Source organism: Cydia splendana, chromosome 4 (genome assembly GCF_910591565.1).
Source record: "Cydia splendana chromosome 4, ilCydSple1.2, whole genome shotgun sequence".
NCBI classification, from domain to species: domain Eukaryota; kingdom Metazoa; phylum Arthropoda; class Insecta; order Lepidoptera; family Tortricidae; genus Cydia; species Cydia splendana.
The window spans coordinates 4,429,453-4,442,676 of NC_085963.1; the positions used below are offsets into that span (position 1 = coordinate 4,429,453).

The 13,224-nt window shown below is 36.0% G+C and overlaps 1 protein-coding gene and 1 long non-coding RNA gene across 7 annotated transcripts in view; one reads left to right on the top strand and one right to left on the bottom strand.

The window, feature by feature from the left end:
• The window catches only part of LOC134789693 (neuronal acetylcholine receptor subunit alpha-7), a 170,527-nt gene that overhangs the window by 24,275 nt on the left and 133,028 nt on the right, over positions 1–13,224 (bottom strand). For all 6 annotated transcript variants that reach the window (XM_063760301.1, XM_063760303.1, XM_063760299.1 and 3 more), the window contains exon 4: positions 11,246–11,355. In XM_063760301.1, coding sequence (XP_063616371.1) covers positions 11,246–11,355 — 110 coding nt within the window. The remainder of the gene's footprint in view (positions 1–11,245; positions 11,356–13,224) is intronic.
• Positions 10,566–10,806, top strand: LOC134789744 (uncharacterized). Its single transcript, XR_010144109.1, has 2 exons — positions 10,566–10,645; positions 10,685–10,806. It is a non-coding gene; the product is annotated as an uncharacterized LOC134789744 (long non-coding RNA).

A 13,224-nucleotide genomic window follows, 5' to 3' on the forward strand; every position in this document is an offset into this window, starting at 1 on the left:
AAAAACACTCATTTATCACTGATACCGACAGGAATCATCCTCTCGCTCCACCAGACCATAGACTAAACGGCACATCAATCGTTCTTTCATGGTTTCCACTGCGAAACTGTCAAAGGACGCGTTGTGAAATGTTGCCATTTACTGAACATTATCAAAGGAGATCTGACAAGCGAGACGACGATTGTGGTGTCTCAAATCAGCGACTAGCGTGCCATGTACTTTTAATATTATTTAGGTGTGGCAACACTGAGTAGGAGTGTGAATCCACGCGGACGATTGTTACTCTAAAAAAAAGAGAGAAATATGGTTCGAGTACCAATCGTCATTCGGGCAAACCTCCTACTTTGTTGTCACTAATTTCAAAAATAAAAATTAGTCGGTTTATTTAATAAAAAGAAAAAGTTATGATTATTGAAAGTGCAACCATTTTTATTTATTTAAAAGGTTTTCAACGGGTTAACGCTGTTCGACGAATAAAGAATTGTTTTTAATGGACAATAGTTTTGTTTTCTATTTATTGGCCGAATAGCGCATGTTTATGAAAATTAAGGAATGGAAAATGCTTTGGTATTAATTTTTAACTACCTACTAAAAGAATTGTAAAATTGAATCTCAGTTTATCATCAGTACCAAGAACACAGTTAATAATACAAACTAAATTAGTTAAAAAACACGATTACAGAATTTAAAACACAATGTACTTAACTTGAACACTTTCCCTTCACAGTCAAGAAATCCTGTTCAGCATGAGTTAGTACATGCTAAGTACTCAAATGGATAATGTAAAGCGAAAGATGACTACCTGCTTACTGTCTCTGAATGTATCGTAAAAGTATAAAACTTTGCCCTTTAACATAACTTTGCCCTTTAACATAACTTTGCCCTTTAACATAACTTTGCCCTTTAACATAACTTTGCTCACCGCGTCACAGATCAGTATAAGCGAAATAACTTAAAAGTACATAGTTACAGATATACTTTCTGAAGAAAGTGAAGAAAGTGTATAAGTAACTAATAAAAGTACTTTCAGCTTAAGTTTTATACTTTTACGATATATTAATAATACTACGTGATCTTTATACATCTTGAAGAAAGATATTATGCTTAATAAATTATTATGCATAAGTAATAATCTATTTCTGTTTAGGTTTTTCTTCATATGGAAGAATTATGAATCTAGACTTCAAGGTTAAATTGTGGCTTTCCATTAGTGAAGGGTCCCTATACTCTCTATGCTCATACGCATAGAGTGTATAAATATATGCTTCATATGCATACAGAAGCCACAATTATTTAGGTTCCCTGCCTAAAAAACCCTCCCTCCTGTCTTGTTAAGAAAAAAAAAAATAAAAAAGAATATTGAGTTTCCCAGACAAATACTAAAATCTAAATATTCCCGGTTGTTATGTAGATAAGTTCTTCCTTAATTAATTATTATTGAAACTATTTTCTAACACTACCTGTACAATAAAACATAAGCATTGAATTCAAAGGTACTTTGATATAATTTACAGCTCGTAGAATTCCGTGGCGAACCCCACGAGAAAACGCCCCCATGCCCCCATCGTCTCTAATGTTAACACATTCGCACTCGCGATGACAGTTATCGTATAACAACAATAAAATATTCACGAACGCCAGCGTATGAGTGACATAATTCATGCGTTGTGCATTATTATTCGTGGGGCATTGTGCGCGCGTTAGCTGAATGCTTATAACCCAAGACGGCTCGGCTTCCTACATTTAATATAGCCAAATTTCAAGTGAAACGCAAATTTCAGGATGTTTATTTGACATACGCCAAATTTATATAAGAATTTATTGCTTAGCGTAGCTATCTTTATACTCTAGGCAGCTAGCTATTCTTAATTCTAGTTTTTGGACAGTTATATACACGCGTGTTATCTCTTAGTTAATATTGTCACTGTAGATACCCCAATCAATAAACTACTTGCAATATTATAAACTATAGTTAACCGACAAAAAATAAACTAATTTAAGTTTAGTACGAACCTACATAAAGCTATCATCAAATAAATTGTGATGGCTAAAGTCCTAATTTCAATGGTAACAAAGATGTGTTACGATATATTTGACCTCTTTGGCCGTCACTGTATATTTGGTGCAGAAAATATTTGACCCAGATTTTAAGTAGCTAACTACACTTCGTTCTCGTGTTTCTGAATTTGTACTAAAACACTTGACCTAGTCTAGTATCACTCAGAGTTTATACCAGTATTTATCAACTAACTAGTCTTTTTACAAGCACGTAGTTGAAGCAGTTTAGTTAGGAACTCGTAACTACGACAATTTGTCGTCGAGGCAAATCTCGCGCCCACTTGTAGAGCGTCCAACAAGTCCTTAACTGCTTAATCGTCGCTACATAACTGTTCTAGGTTCACAACTACAATTATAGTTGAAATGGCCCTATAACTCCTCGTATGCTGCCTGTTAAATTAGATCATTGAAAAAGTGACCGTGACATTTAATACAATATATTAAAATGCCCACGCACGGATCTGTGTCTAAGAATACGAGGGATTAACCCTATTTAGTTAAAGACTTGATTACTTTGACCTAAACTCATATACCATTTTTCCCTTCTATTGGTCTCAGAAATGCGTGATTAAAATCTCACGTGTTCCTCGTGAGCATCTCGTATGTATTATTAATTAAGTTTTAACTGACCTTTTTCTGAAAACTGTTTGACCCATTTATTGTTTTTAACTTTCTCTGATTTAATTGTGTGCAATGTGGCAAATGGCAACAACATCAGTATATTAAAGGGATATTGTAATATCAGTTCAATTTTTTTTTTCCAAATGCTAAACAGCAGCCTAAATTAACTACTGGCAGTATAATATTGTGACCATGTGTTATTTAATGCAATATAATACGAAATATACAAAAACAGCGAAACAAAGAAAAGGATGATATATATTTACTTTTTACGAAGCCTTATACAGGACACTACTTACTTTCCACCTTTTTCTCAGAGAAACTAAAGCAATAAACTTGACCCATAAATAACCAACCTCTTTTAATTACAACGACAAAAAGCCTCGGAACAAAAAGACGAGCAATTGGCCCGAGATTAAGTGGAGATAAGTCGTTGAGGATGGGAATTGAAAGCCGAAGCCGAAAGGCGAGGGAATCTCGTGAAGGGTGCTCAGCAATACCTATCGTGTAATAGTGTACGGGGTAACCACTCCGAGGCTGGCGGGCCGCCAAGTGTCGGCTTGTATCACACCGTGTCGTAAAGCCTTTTAATGGAATGTTAAAAGGGTTGTGTATTACGTGTGCTGCGCTGGATTTTCTGTAAAGCTATCTAGATTTAACTTTTATCACGTGCCAACATGTTTTAGTATGTTGTGCCTTGGAAATATAATAAGTTTAAGAGAGTTTTCTTCGTACTTAAATTTTTGGGTAATATGGCTCCATCGATACTGTCGATGATTTCGCCAACGTCAAAGTGGATCCCACGTGGGATATTATTAATAATTATTATTTGTAATAAATAAGCTTCAGCCGGTGTACGGTAAAGAATTATAAAATTATGGCCTCTGGGGCTCTACCCAGCCACGGCTAGTGGTAGAAATACCAAAGGCTCGTAGAGCACGACGTTGTTCGGTAGTTGGGTTTTGAGCTCTTGTAAGGTGATAGCTGGACTTTACAAGGACCCGCGTGGGCTACCCGGCGTTGACGCCAGAATGGTGGTTAAACGCGTTTCATGATTCATTTTTCATTATCAGCACACATCCACATTAATTTACTGCATAATACGCTATCAATATTACACTTTAAACAACATCCCCTCCTTACCTCTACCCTCCATAAATTGTTTGTCCCTATCCGTCATCTTGACATTTCTCGTTATTAGAATGAGACAAAATGTACCAGTGGTTTGTAAGAGGTTGCCAAGTCTTATGAAAAAGGGGGCTAGAGTATAGTTAGACGGTGTGAGCGGCTACGCTAGGCCGTCGACGGGAACACAAGCTAGACAGTAAACAACAAGTCTGTTACAATCCGTAAGTGATTTAAAAGCTTTTCATAATCAAATGGCTGGCAAGCCTGCTCGGCCGACGTTAGAGTAACGTTTAGACTGTTCCCTGTGCAGAAATAGACAAGCACTACCATAACTGTGTACTGTAACAGTATGGTAAGGGGCCTTCTAAACATGTCATAGTATGACAGAATGGTAAAATCGACGATCATGGTTCATTGAGACACTTAAGAGAAAATTTGGTGTATTTTAGACATGCTCGTTAAAAGTTGAATGATTCTTCTTTGATATTTTTGAAAGATAGAGAATAGAGAAGAGAAGAAAAGACGTGTTTTATGAGAATACTGCAATTTCTTTAACAATATTGAAATTGAAAAAAAAAATTATGAAAGATAGTTAACCAATTAAAACTATGTTTTTTTCTCTCCTGTCGTAGACAGTATGGCGCCATTTCTTTTAAAACACAGAAAAAATTGTGAAACGTTAAACTTAACCAGCTCTATAAATCTTTTTTATGGTAAAATATTGCCAGTGTTTATAAACTTAGGTAGGTATGTTAAATACTTACTTATTTTAAAGAATTTGTTATTTTCAAGCATCGGATTCTAGGGGGCAAATTGTATTACATCTCATTATTGGTGCCACGTCAATTACCTATAGAGGATTTTACTAATAATTACGCAGTTTTTTTAAATATAACATTATTTTTTTTTTTTTTTTTTTTTTTTTTTTTTTTTTTTTTTTTTTTTTTTTTTTTTTTTTTTTTTTTTTTAAACATTATATTTTTTTAAATTTCAAAAAGTAATTTTTACAGTTTATACACTAAATACCTACTTCTCAAATAACTTTTAGATGGACCAATCTCTGCAAAACATCGGTACAAGTGAACTCTGCTAAACATAGGCACATTGGTACAATGAACATGTGAACTGTACGACTCTCATTAAGTTTAATTAAACAACGCAACGTTCTGTGTAGTTAGAAACAGGGACCCGCGGTTTTGACTATATTATGTTGACATGGCAACTGTTTCAAGAAAATACTTGAACGCAAGCAATTTGGTAATGGGTAAACATTGGCGTCCTGATTATATTTTGGAGGCAGTTAACTTATCTAAAGCAAGCGTGTAGATAGGTTCCTACTTACTCAAGTTAATGAGTGTTATTTTAAACATTCATATCGAAAAACGGGTGTTCAATCTTGTTAATGAGGACAAAATGTCTACGATTGTTAGTTAATTTATGCCCGTTTAGACTATTCCCTGTGTTGTTTAGTTATTTTCATTTATATCGTTGTCTGAGTGCCCACAACACGATCAGTCAACCCTTCTTGAGCTTACTGTGGGGCTTAGTCAATTTGTGTAAGAATGTCCAATATTTATTTATTTTATTTACGCATTTATTTGATTGAGTCACCCCTAACAATAAAATGTTAGCAGCTCTGATTAATTTAGCTAAAATTTTGTTTTTTTGTAATATTTGTTGTGCCAGAAATTACCGAGGAATTTATAAGTAGGTAGTGTTACTATAATTTACGTACGTACGTACTGATAAACGTATATATCAATATCATTCCCACCAATAAATGATTTTTAAAAGATTAAATGTTATTTGTTTCTTTGCTTTATGGAGTTGGCTCGAGGTGGCAGTTTTGCAAAGGTATCCATTTTGGACTCGCGCCAGCAACGAACTGATACTAAATCATAATTCATAGCCGTCGACGCATTATAGTGTTTACTCCTTGCGGGATATGGAATATGGCTGCGTTCAACTACCTAAGAGAACTAAGTGAATAAACGAGATTAGTTCTAAAATAAAAAGACAAAAATCAGCTTCTGGTGGCGGAGAGAAAAGAATGCAAAATACTTATCAACGCACGTGACCACGCTTAGAGAATACAAAAGACTACCGAGATTGGGAGAAGTTATGGAAAAGCCAAAGAACGCAAGTGGGGAAAACTGACTGATGGACCCGGGTGTCACTGGGGAGACCGTAAGGAGGGAGATCGGTAGCAGCTTTGAGACACATTAGCAGGATTGGAATAGTACCTACCATGCTATTTTGGAGCTTATCCACAAAAAAATTGTAAAATCTAAGCATAGGTTCTAAGTTGGATATTTATTGTAAAAATTTTACATGTTTGAATGCCCCCAGTTTTCATACAGCCCAAAAATACTTTCGGTCTGGTTTTAGTTCATACAAACCACAACTAAAAAGTAGGTTGCAGTATCCATACCTTTCAGGAAAATAAGAGACAGAATTTTTCTGTATGTGTATGCCGCAAATTTAGTGCCCCAATCCAATAGTTATTACAAAAATCACTACAATATTACACGTTCTGAAAGCAAGCCCAGGAGCATTGAATAACATGGCGTTTGGCGCAACGCCAACCATCGCCACGCTGGGGGCCAATTTCGGAACAATTTACATGGCTAGACAACGTGTTTAACATAAACGGGGATGAACGCCGCTTAAGCCCAGTGTTGCCAGGTGCAAATTGATAAAATTCGCTGCTTTGGGATATTAATATTGCGCTTTAGGGTGGTAATTGTTAAACAAATTGCGGCCTTATAGGACTGTGTAAAATGTTGAGTAAAAACAGAAGTTCCTGAATCAGAACCAAACCTTGAACTATGCTCATAACAGATTTACGGAAAAAGAGTGTTACAGAAGTGTAAAAGAGAATTGTGTTAGACTATTAGCTCAGTAAAGATCGTTCTACTTGAATATGTTTAAGGATAACTCACGCTAGACCGGGCCGGGGCCGGACCGGAGCTTCCGGCGCTTCGTTTACTATGGAAAAAGACATGTCGGACACCTCGGCCCGGTCTAGCGTTATTCATCCTTTGATTTAGTTTGATACTAAAGTTTTGCCACTTGCCACATTCAATTTAAACATTCATAATTGTATTAAGGTATTTTTTGTGAAATCTGATGAAACTTTTTGCACCATTTTCCGAATGATCAGACTACTAGTCATTGCAATAGGAAAATGGATAGAAAATAGAGAAAAAAGATATAAAATCAAATAACTACTTTGCATTTCTTTTTTAAGAGAATATCGCATCTTCTTATAGTACATCGGTTTTAGACTATACTTTAACTCATCTTTAACTAATAAATACCCAACTAATTATTAAGATCAAAGGAAATATTTTTGATCAGTTCAATTTGCAATTCATGTTCCAAAAGTTAGTACAATTTCAAATTAACCAATGTTTCTAGTTTTATCGTCAAATCCAAAAGAAATAAGCTTAATTTATAGACTAACGAATGAAAACAAAACTACTCTATTTTATACGTAGCCGCCGTGTCCTAGTTTTGTACAAAATTAAATGAATGCAATCAACTCTAAACCCGTACCGCAAATCTGATTAAACCCAACTGCCATTAGACTACTCCACGTGCGTTTTATTCCACGTTATTCTAGTACTAAATAGCGTATTAAGTGCGAAAATCAGGTCAGTTACGACCTTTTAAGCATACAAGGTCGAAATGTATTGTAATTTAAATATAATGTCTCATTCAAATGAGCAGTTAAAACACAACCCTATTCTAATTCAACAAAGGTTCAAAATGAAAGCAATTTGAATTTGGGCTTGCTATAGTATAGGTATTGAGCGATTACTGAGAGAATTATGTTTAATTAAAACAATTAAGGTGGATAATTGTGTGTACAATTGATTGCCTTTAAACCTAATCCGTTTTGCTGTAATGGATAGCTACTTTAATAGCCAATTCTAGCCACAAATAAGCTCTATTTCCTGCATTTATCTAAATAATGTAATCGATCATCGGATGTCTGGAGTAATCACTATACATTCCTTTCACTCATTTTTCCGAACCTGCCTTTTATTTCTTTTTGCTCTCACTAGTATCAACAAAAAAAAGAATATGGTTGTTTGTAAAGTCGGTTTACGGACGATAATTTTGTTTGATAACGTTATAAGAAAACATTACCATTACATAACGTAACGTTACCATAGAGATCTGTTCACAACGTGACACTTTTTCGTGCATGCTACCGGTGTTCATCGATTTATAAGATGTTATCACGTCAAAAGCAATTCCTAAAATAACCAAACCAATGATCGCTTATTGATTCAAATAACGATTCCCTGTTTCTAAATTGACTCTTTAATCGAACCGTTAGGAAAAATAAGGTAATAACAGTAGAAAGTAATATCCTACCAATTAGAGCAGCCCACGAAGAAATCCCTGGAGCACTATGCTCATTCCCCTAAAATCTAATTAGAATTGAATTTAAACTGACTAATTGACAGAAAAGGTTGACAATGACAGGATAAGAGACCAGATAACTGTCGGGTACGCATTTTTAACACTGACAAAGCTAAGATGCCGATCATCATCATCTTCCTCGCGTTGTCCCGGCATTTTGCCACGGTTCATGGGAGCCTGGGGTCCGCTTGGCAACTAATCCCAAAAATTAGCGTAGGCACTAGTTTTTACGAATGCGACTGCCATCTTACCTTCCACCCCAGAGGGTAAATTAGGCCTTATGGAATTAGTCCGGTTTCCTCATGATGTTTTCTTTCACCGAAAAGTGACTGGTAAATATCAAATGATACTTCGTACATAAGTTCCGAAAAACTCATTGGTACGAGCCGGGGTTTCAACCTGCGACCTCCGGATTGTAAGTCGCACACTCTTACCGCTAGGCCACCAGCGCCTAAAGCTAAGATGCCGATATTAGACATGATAACTTAGCTTTAAATGGTTTATATACAGAGTACTGCAAATTATTAAGGTAGCTGCCATCTAGAAGATAACCCTTCGCGCCTGCCACCTTTTTCTACTGACAAGATTTGCTTGAGCAACTATAGTTACCATCCCAAAGCGCAATATGTTGTGTATTCTTGCTGTGTAACTATTTTTTTATTTAACTATTTGTTTACTGTATGTTATCTCGATGTATTTTTTTACTGTATGTTATCTCTATGTATTTTTCTTCTTGTCTGTTACCTACCGTGATTCTTCTCACTTGATGGTCTCATCGGGAGATCAGCGCTGGAAGCCACCAGCAACATGCTGATATGGGGCCTTTTCGTGGCACTTTAATCTTATTTTGTGTTTTCTTTTATATTATGTATTGTCTCGATTGTTTGTGCTTACGAATAAATCTATTCTATTCTATTCTATTGCATAGGCGTCACATCCATGACAAAGTAGATTTTGTGGAATGCAATGCCCCAGTTTTTGTATGCTCACTGTCACTGTCACGTTCGTCTCATAGTACCTATTTGTCGACCATGTTTAACAATGGTCGGAATCGATGTGCTCTTTTACCTTTACATTTCTGGCTATAAATTAATTTTAATACCAGTATTAAATAATCGATCAACAATATTTTGTAGCTATTTTATGTAATCAATCACAATAGTTAGTTAATGGCCAGGATTTATATTTAAAAGAAAATGCTTTTTTAGTACATTTTAAATTACGCTTTTGTAAGGTGACGTAATCTTACGTCTCTTGAGACGTAGGTATTTACCCACAGAAACAAATAACAAAGTTAATTAACCTAGTTATGGCGTTAAATATATATTTACTAAGAATGGCAAATAATGAGGCATACGAGCCTTCTGTAATTATCTTTTGTAATTAGAAACTCATAACATGGCACACATTACAATGATTATTAATATTTGTACTCACGAGAGTCAACCCGTAAAACCTTCAACAAAACCGCCCCAAAAAACCCAAAATAAATCATATCGCCACATATTTGTTTTGCCACGGTTGACTTTGCTGGGTGTTGGCCTTCGTAAAGCCTCGATTTAGCACAATCCGGGATTCACAAACCCTTTTTTGTGTTAAACACAAATAAAAGTACACAATTTGCTTGTAAAAATGTCTGGAAAATGTATTTGTCTTTAACATAGACGCGTCGCAGTCTTAATGTGTGTGTTTTTTCTTTCGTAAATTGTTCATGTCAGACTCACATGTGCGTCTATGCGTCTGCCAACATTGTCCTAATGACATTATCAATTTTGATAGCACATTAGATAAAGTAAATTGAAAAACTGGACAGAAATAAGAGAAATCAATTTGTGAAATTACCAAAAAAAGATAACGAACATATATGTACGAGAAAAGTGTTTATTATTATGAAACAATTCTTTCAAATCCTTTAAAGATTTTTGTGGCCGCTATTTTATTTAACCAGATAAAAAGATGTCTGCTCAGCCCAATATGGCAAGATAAGTTTTAATAAAAACTAATGTTACTTACTCAGAAGAGCTAAGATGGCCGGCTCTTTATCATTTGTCACCATGCCTGTCACGTTCTAACAAGTATGTAAGTGCGAAAGTGACGCATGCCATGACAGGTGATAAAAACGCGACCATGATGCCGCTGCAGTTGTAAGTAAAGATAATTAGAATAAAACCCCGTGATGACTATGACTATGACTATGATCCTTAGCTTAGCTTATGAGAAAGTGTGGCAATAGTTCTTCTTCTTCCTCGCGTTATCCCGGCATTTTGCCACGGCTCACATAGGAGCCTGGGGTCCGCTTGACAACTAATCCCATGATTTGACATAGGCACTAGTTTTTACGAAAGCGACTGCCATCTGACCTTCCAACCCAGAGGGGAAACTAGGCCTTATTGGGATTAGTCCGGTTTCCTCACGATGTTTTCCTTCACCGAAAAGCGACTAGTAAATATCAAATGATATTCGTACATAAGTTCCGAAAAACTCATTGGTACGAGCCGGGGTTTGAACCCGCGACCTCCGGATTGCAAGTCGCACGCTCTTACCGCTAGGCCACCAGCGCTTATAACTCATCACCTCATACTCACTAAGTGGCAATAGTTATCATCGTTAATGACAAATTTCTACGATAAAATGACGTTTAAAATGACACTGCCTCACATTGTTTTGTTCAGTCTGTGTAAAGTTACCTTCGACTGACTAGATAAAATGAAAGGTGGAAATATTATTATGCCTTTGTCAAGTCATATGTCGTCTGTGTAGTTATTCAATAATCAGTACCCGTCCCATGATTCACTGACTGTGTCAAAACTGACATTACGCTATCGAGAACGTAATTTACTTTTTATACATCTCGCTCGCGCTAATATGCGAGTACGAGCGAGATGCATGGAAAGTAAGTTACGTTCTCGATAGCGTTTATGTCAGTGCCAAACTAGTGGTAGCCACATAGTTGTTACTGATGTAATAGTCAGTATATATTCTCCCACGGCAACCATACTCTCACCTATTATACATAAGAACATCTGGTTTCCATAGCTTGTTGGGTGTGATGCGCAGATCTTTCACGCCGCCGTACTCGCTATCGTTCCACCTCAGGTTGTAGTCGTTCCATTCCTGTCACACGCAAGTAATCATTAAAGTGAAAGTAAGGGATAGCGTGTTAAGTAATGTTGATAACTTGAATACCTGCGATTAGATGTTGAGCTCTTTAACATGAAAACTTCAGTTAAAGTAGGTAATATCAATACATATATTGTAAAGAAAAGAGCACATGTCATAGAAAGTAATTAAGTTACATATATTTTTAGATCAACCGGCTAACATCTATATCGCAAAATACTTATATTGTTTTTATTTTTAACACAAAAAAAATGGTTTCATACTTTGAATAAATATTGGTATTATGAAATTGCTCGCAAGTAAATTATTTGATGTTCAAAAATAATATTTTTGAAAAACAATTTTGAAGAATCGTGCATTGAAATTTATTGAATTGATGAAGACCATAAAAACATCTCTAAGGTGAATGATAAAGTATAATTATGCGTGTAAAAGCGTATAATATGAATTTGACGAGTAATATAATATTTTTTTAAATTACTTCGACAAACCCATTTCGCTGGTGATAATCAGTAACGCGTACCTACTTAGCAAACTGGAAGTTTGTTCTAAATTATCGTTTTCGATTTTTTTTCAACAAGCGTCTTACCCATAACCGACTAATGACGTCATAATGTAGCTCGGGGCGCGTTAAGGCCGCTTTAATTAGACCTCCGGCCATTTGCCAGATTTCATTTATTTCCACATTTTTTGTGAAACTTTTTAAAGCATGCAATATTTCAGCGTTTACCGGCAAAACTTTTTCACAAACCATAGACAAAGAAATCTTCAAATTTGTTTTCCAATTACACCCAACTGGCTGAATACAGATACAATAACGTGTACAGGCATTGCAATGTACTGCTTAGGGACAACAAAGCAACTGCTACCAACTTCGCCATATTACAAAAGTTGGGCAACTTCGCTATGTCTCGGGTGTTTGTGTTATGAGGGGTCGTCATGAACTGCCAGAACTTGACAAGTGTTTTAGCGGGCTAGGGATGACCGCGGTGGAAACAGAACCAAGGAATTATTAAATCAAGGAAGTAAGATGGTTTCAACATTAGTTTAGAAAGTAGCTAAGACATCCAATAGCGTGTTATGCGTATAAAAAAAACCGGAGAAGTGCGAGTCGGACTCGCCCTCCGAGGGATCCGTACTTTTTAGTATTTGTTGTGATAGCGGCAACAGAAATATATCATCTGTGAAAATTTCATCTGTCTAGCTATCACGGTTCATGAGATACAGCCTGGTGACAGACGGACGGACGGACGGACAGCGGAGTCTTAGTAATAGGGTCCCGTTTTACCCTTTGGGTACGGAACCCTAAAAAGATTCAATCGAAGAACATCAGAAATATAAATATTTTGATATCAAAGTTTTGTTTTAAGTTGATTCTGTACTTCGAGTTTATAGTTTTTGTCTACGGGTTAAATACACTTTCTTCGAATTGGCATCTATTTCAAGAGTCGTAGAAATCGAAACTAACTGTAAAAAGGTTTGGCAATAAACGCGCAGAAAAAAATACCGAGAACTTATCATGGGAATTTTGCAATTTATTTTTTAATTCTTCTTGGCACATTGGTACTTAATACTATTTCAGTTCTGACCTCGCACGAATTACAAAACCAGTTATCAGTACAGATTAATTAATTTCATGATTGTGTACGACAGTTCAAGGGGAAATCCAGATTAGTGTCATTTACAAAACTGCGCAGACAATTAATCTCAATAAAGCAGTAAACACGCCATATTTCAGTATAATCACGCTGTGTGTGGCGCCATTTATACTCTCTCTGGTCGGTCCCTCATGTCTGAGGATCGTGGTCAGTATCAGGGTTGCATCTGGAGCGGATGATCTGCCTCCACAGGATCCTGGTCAAC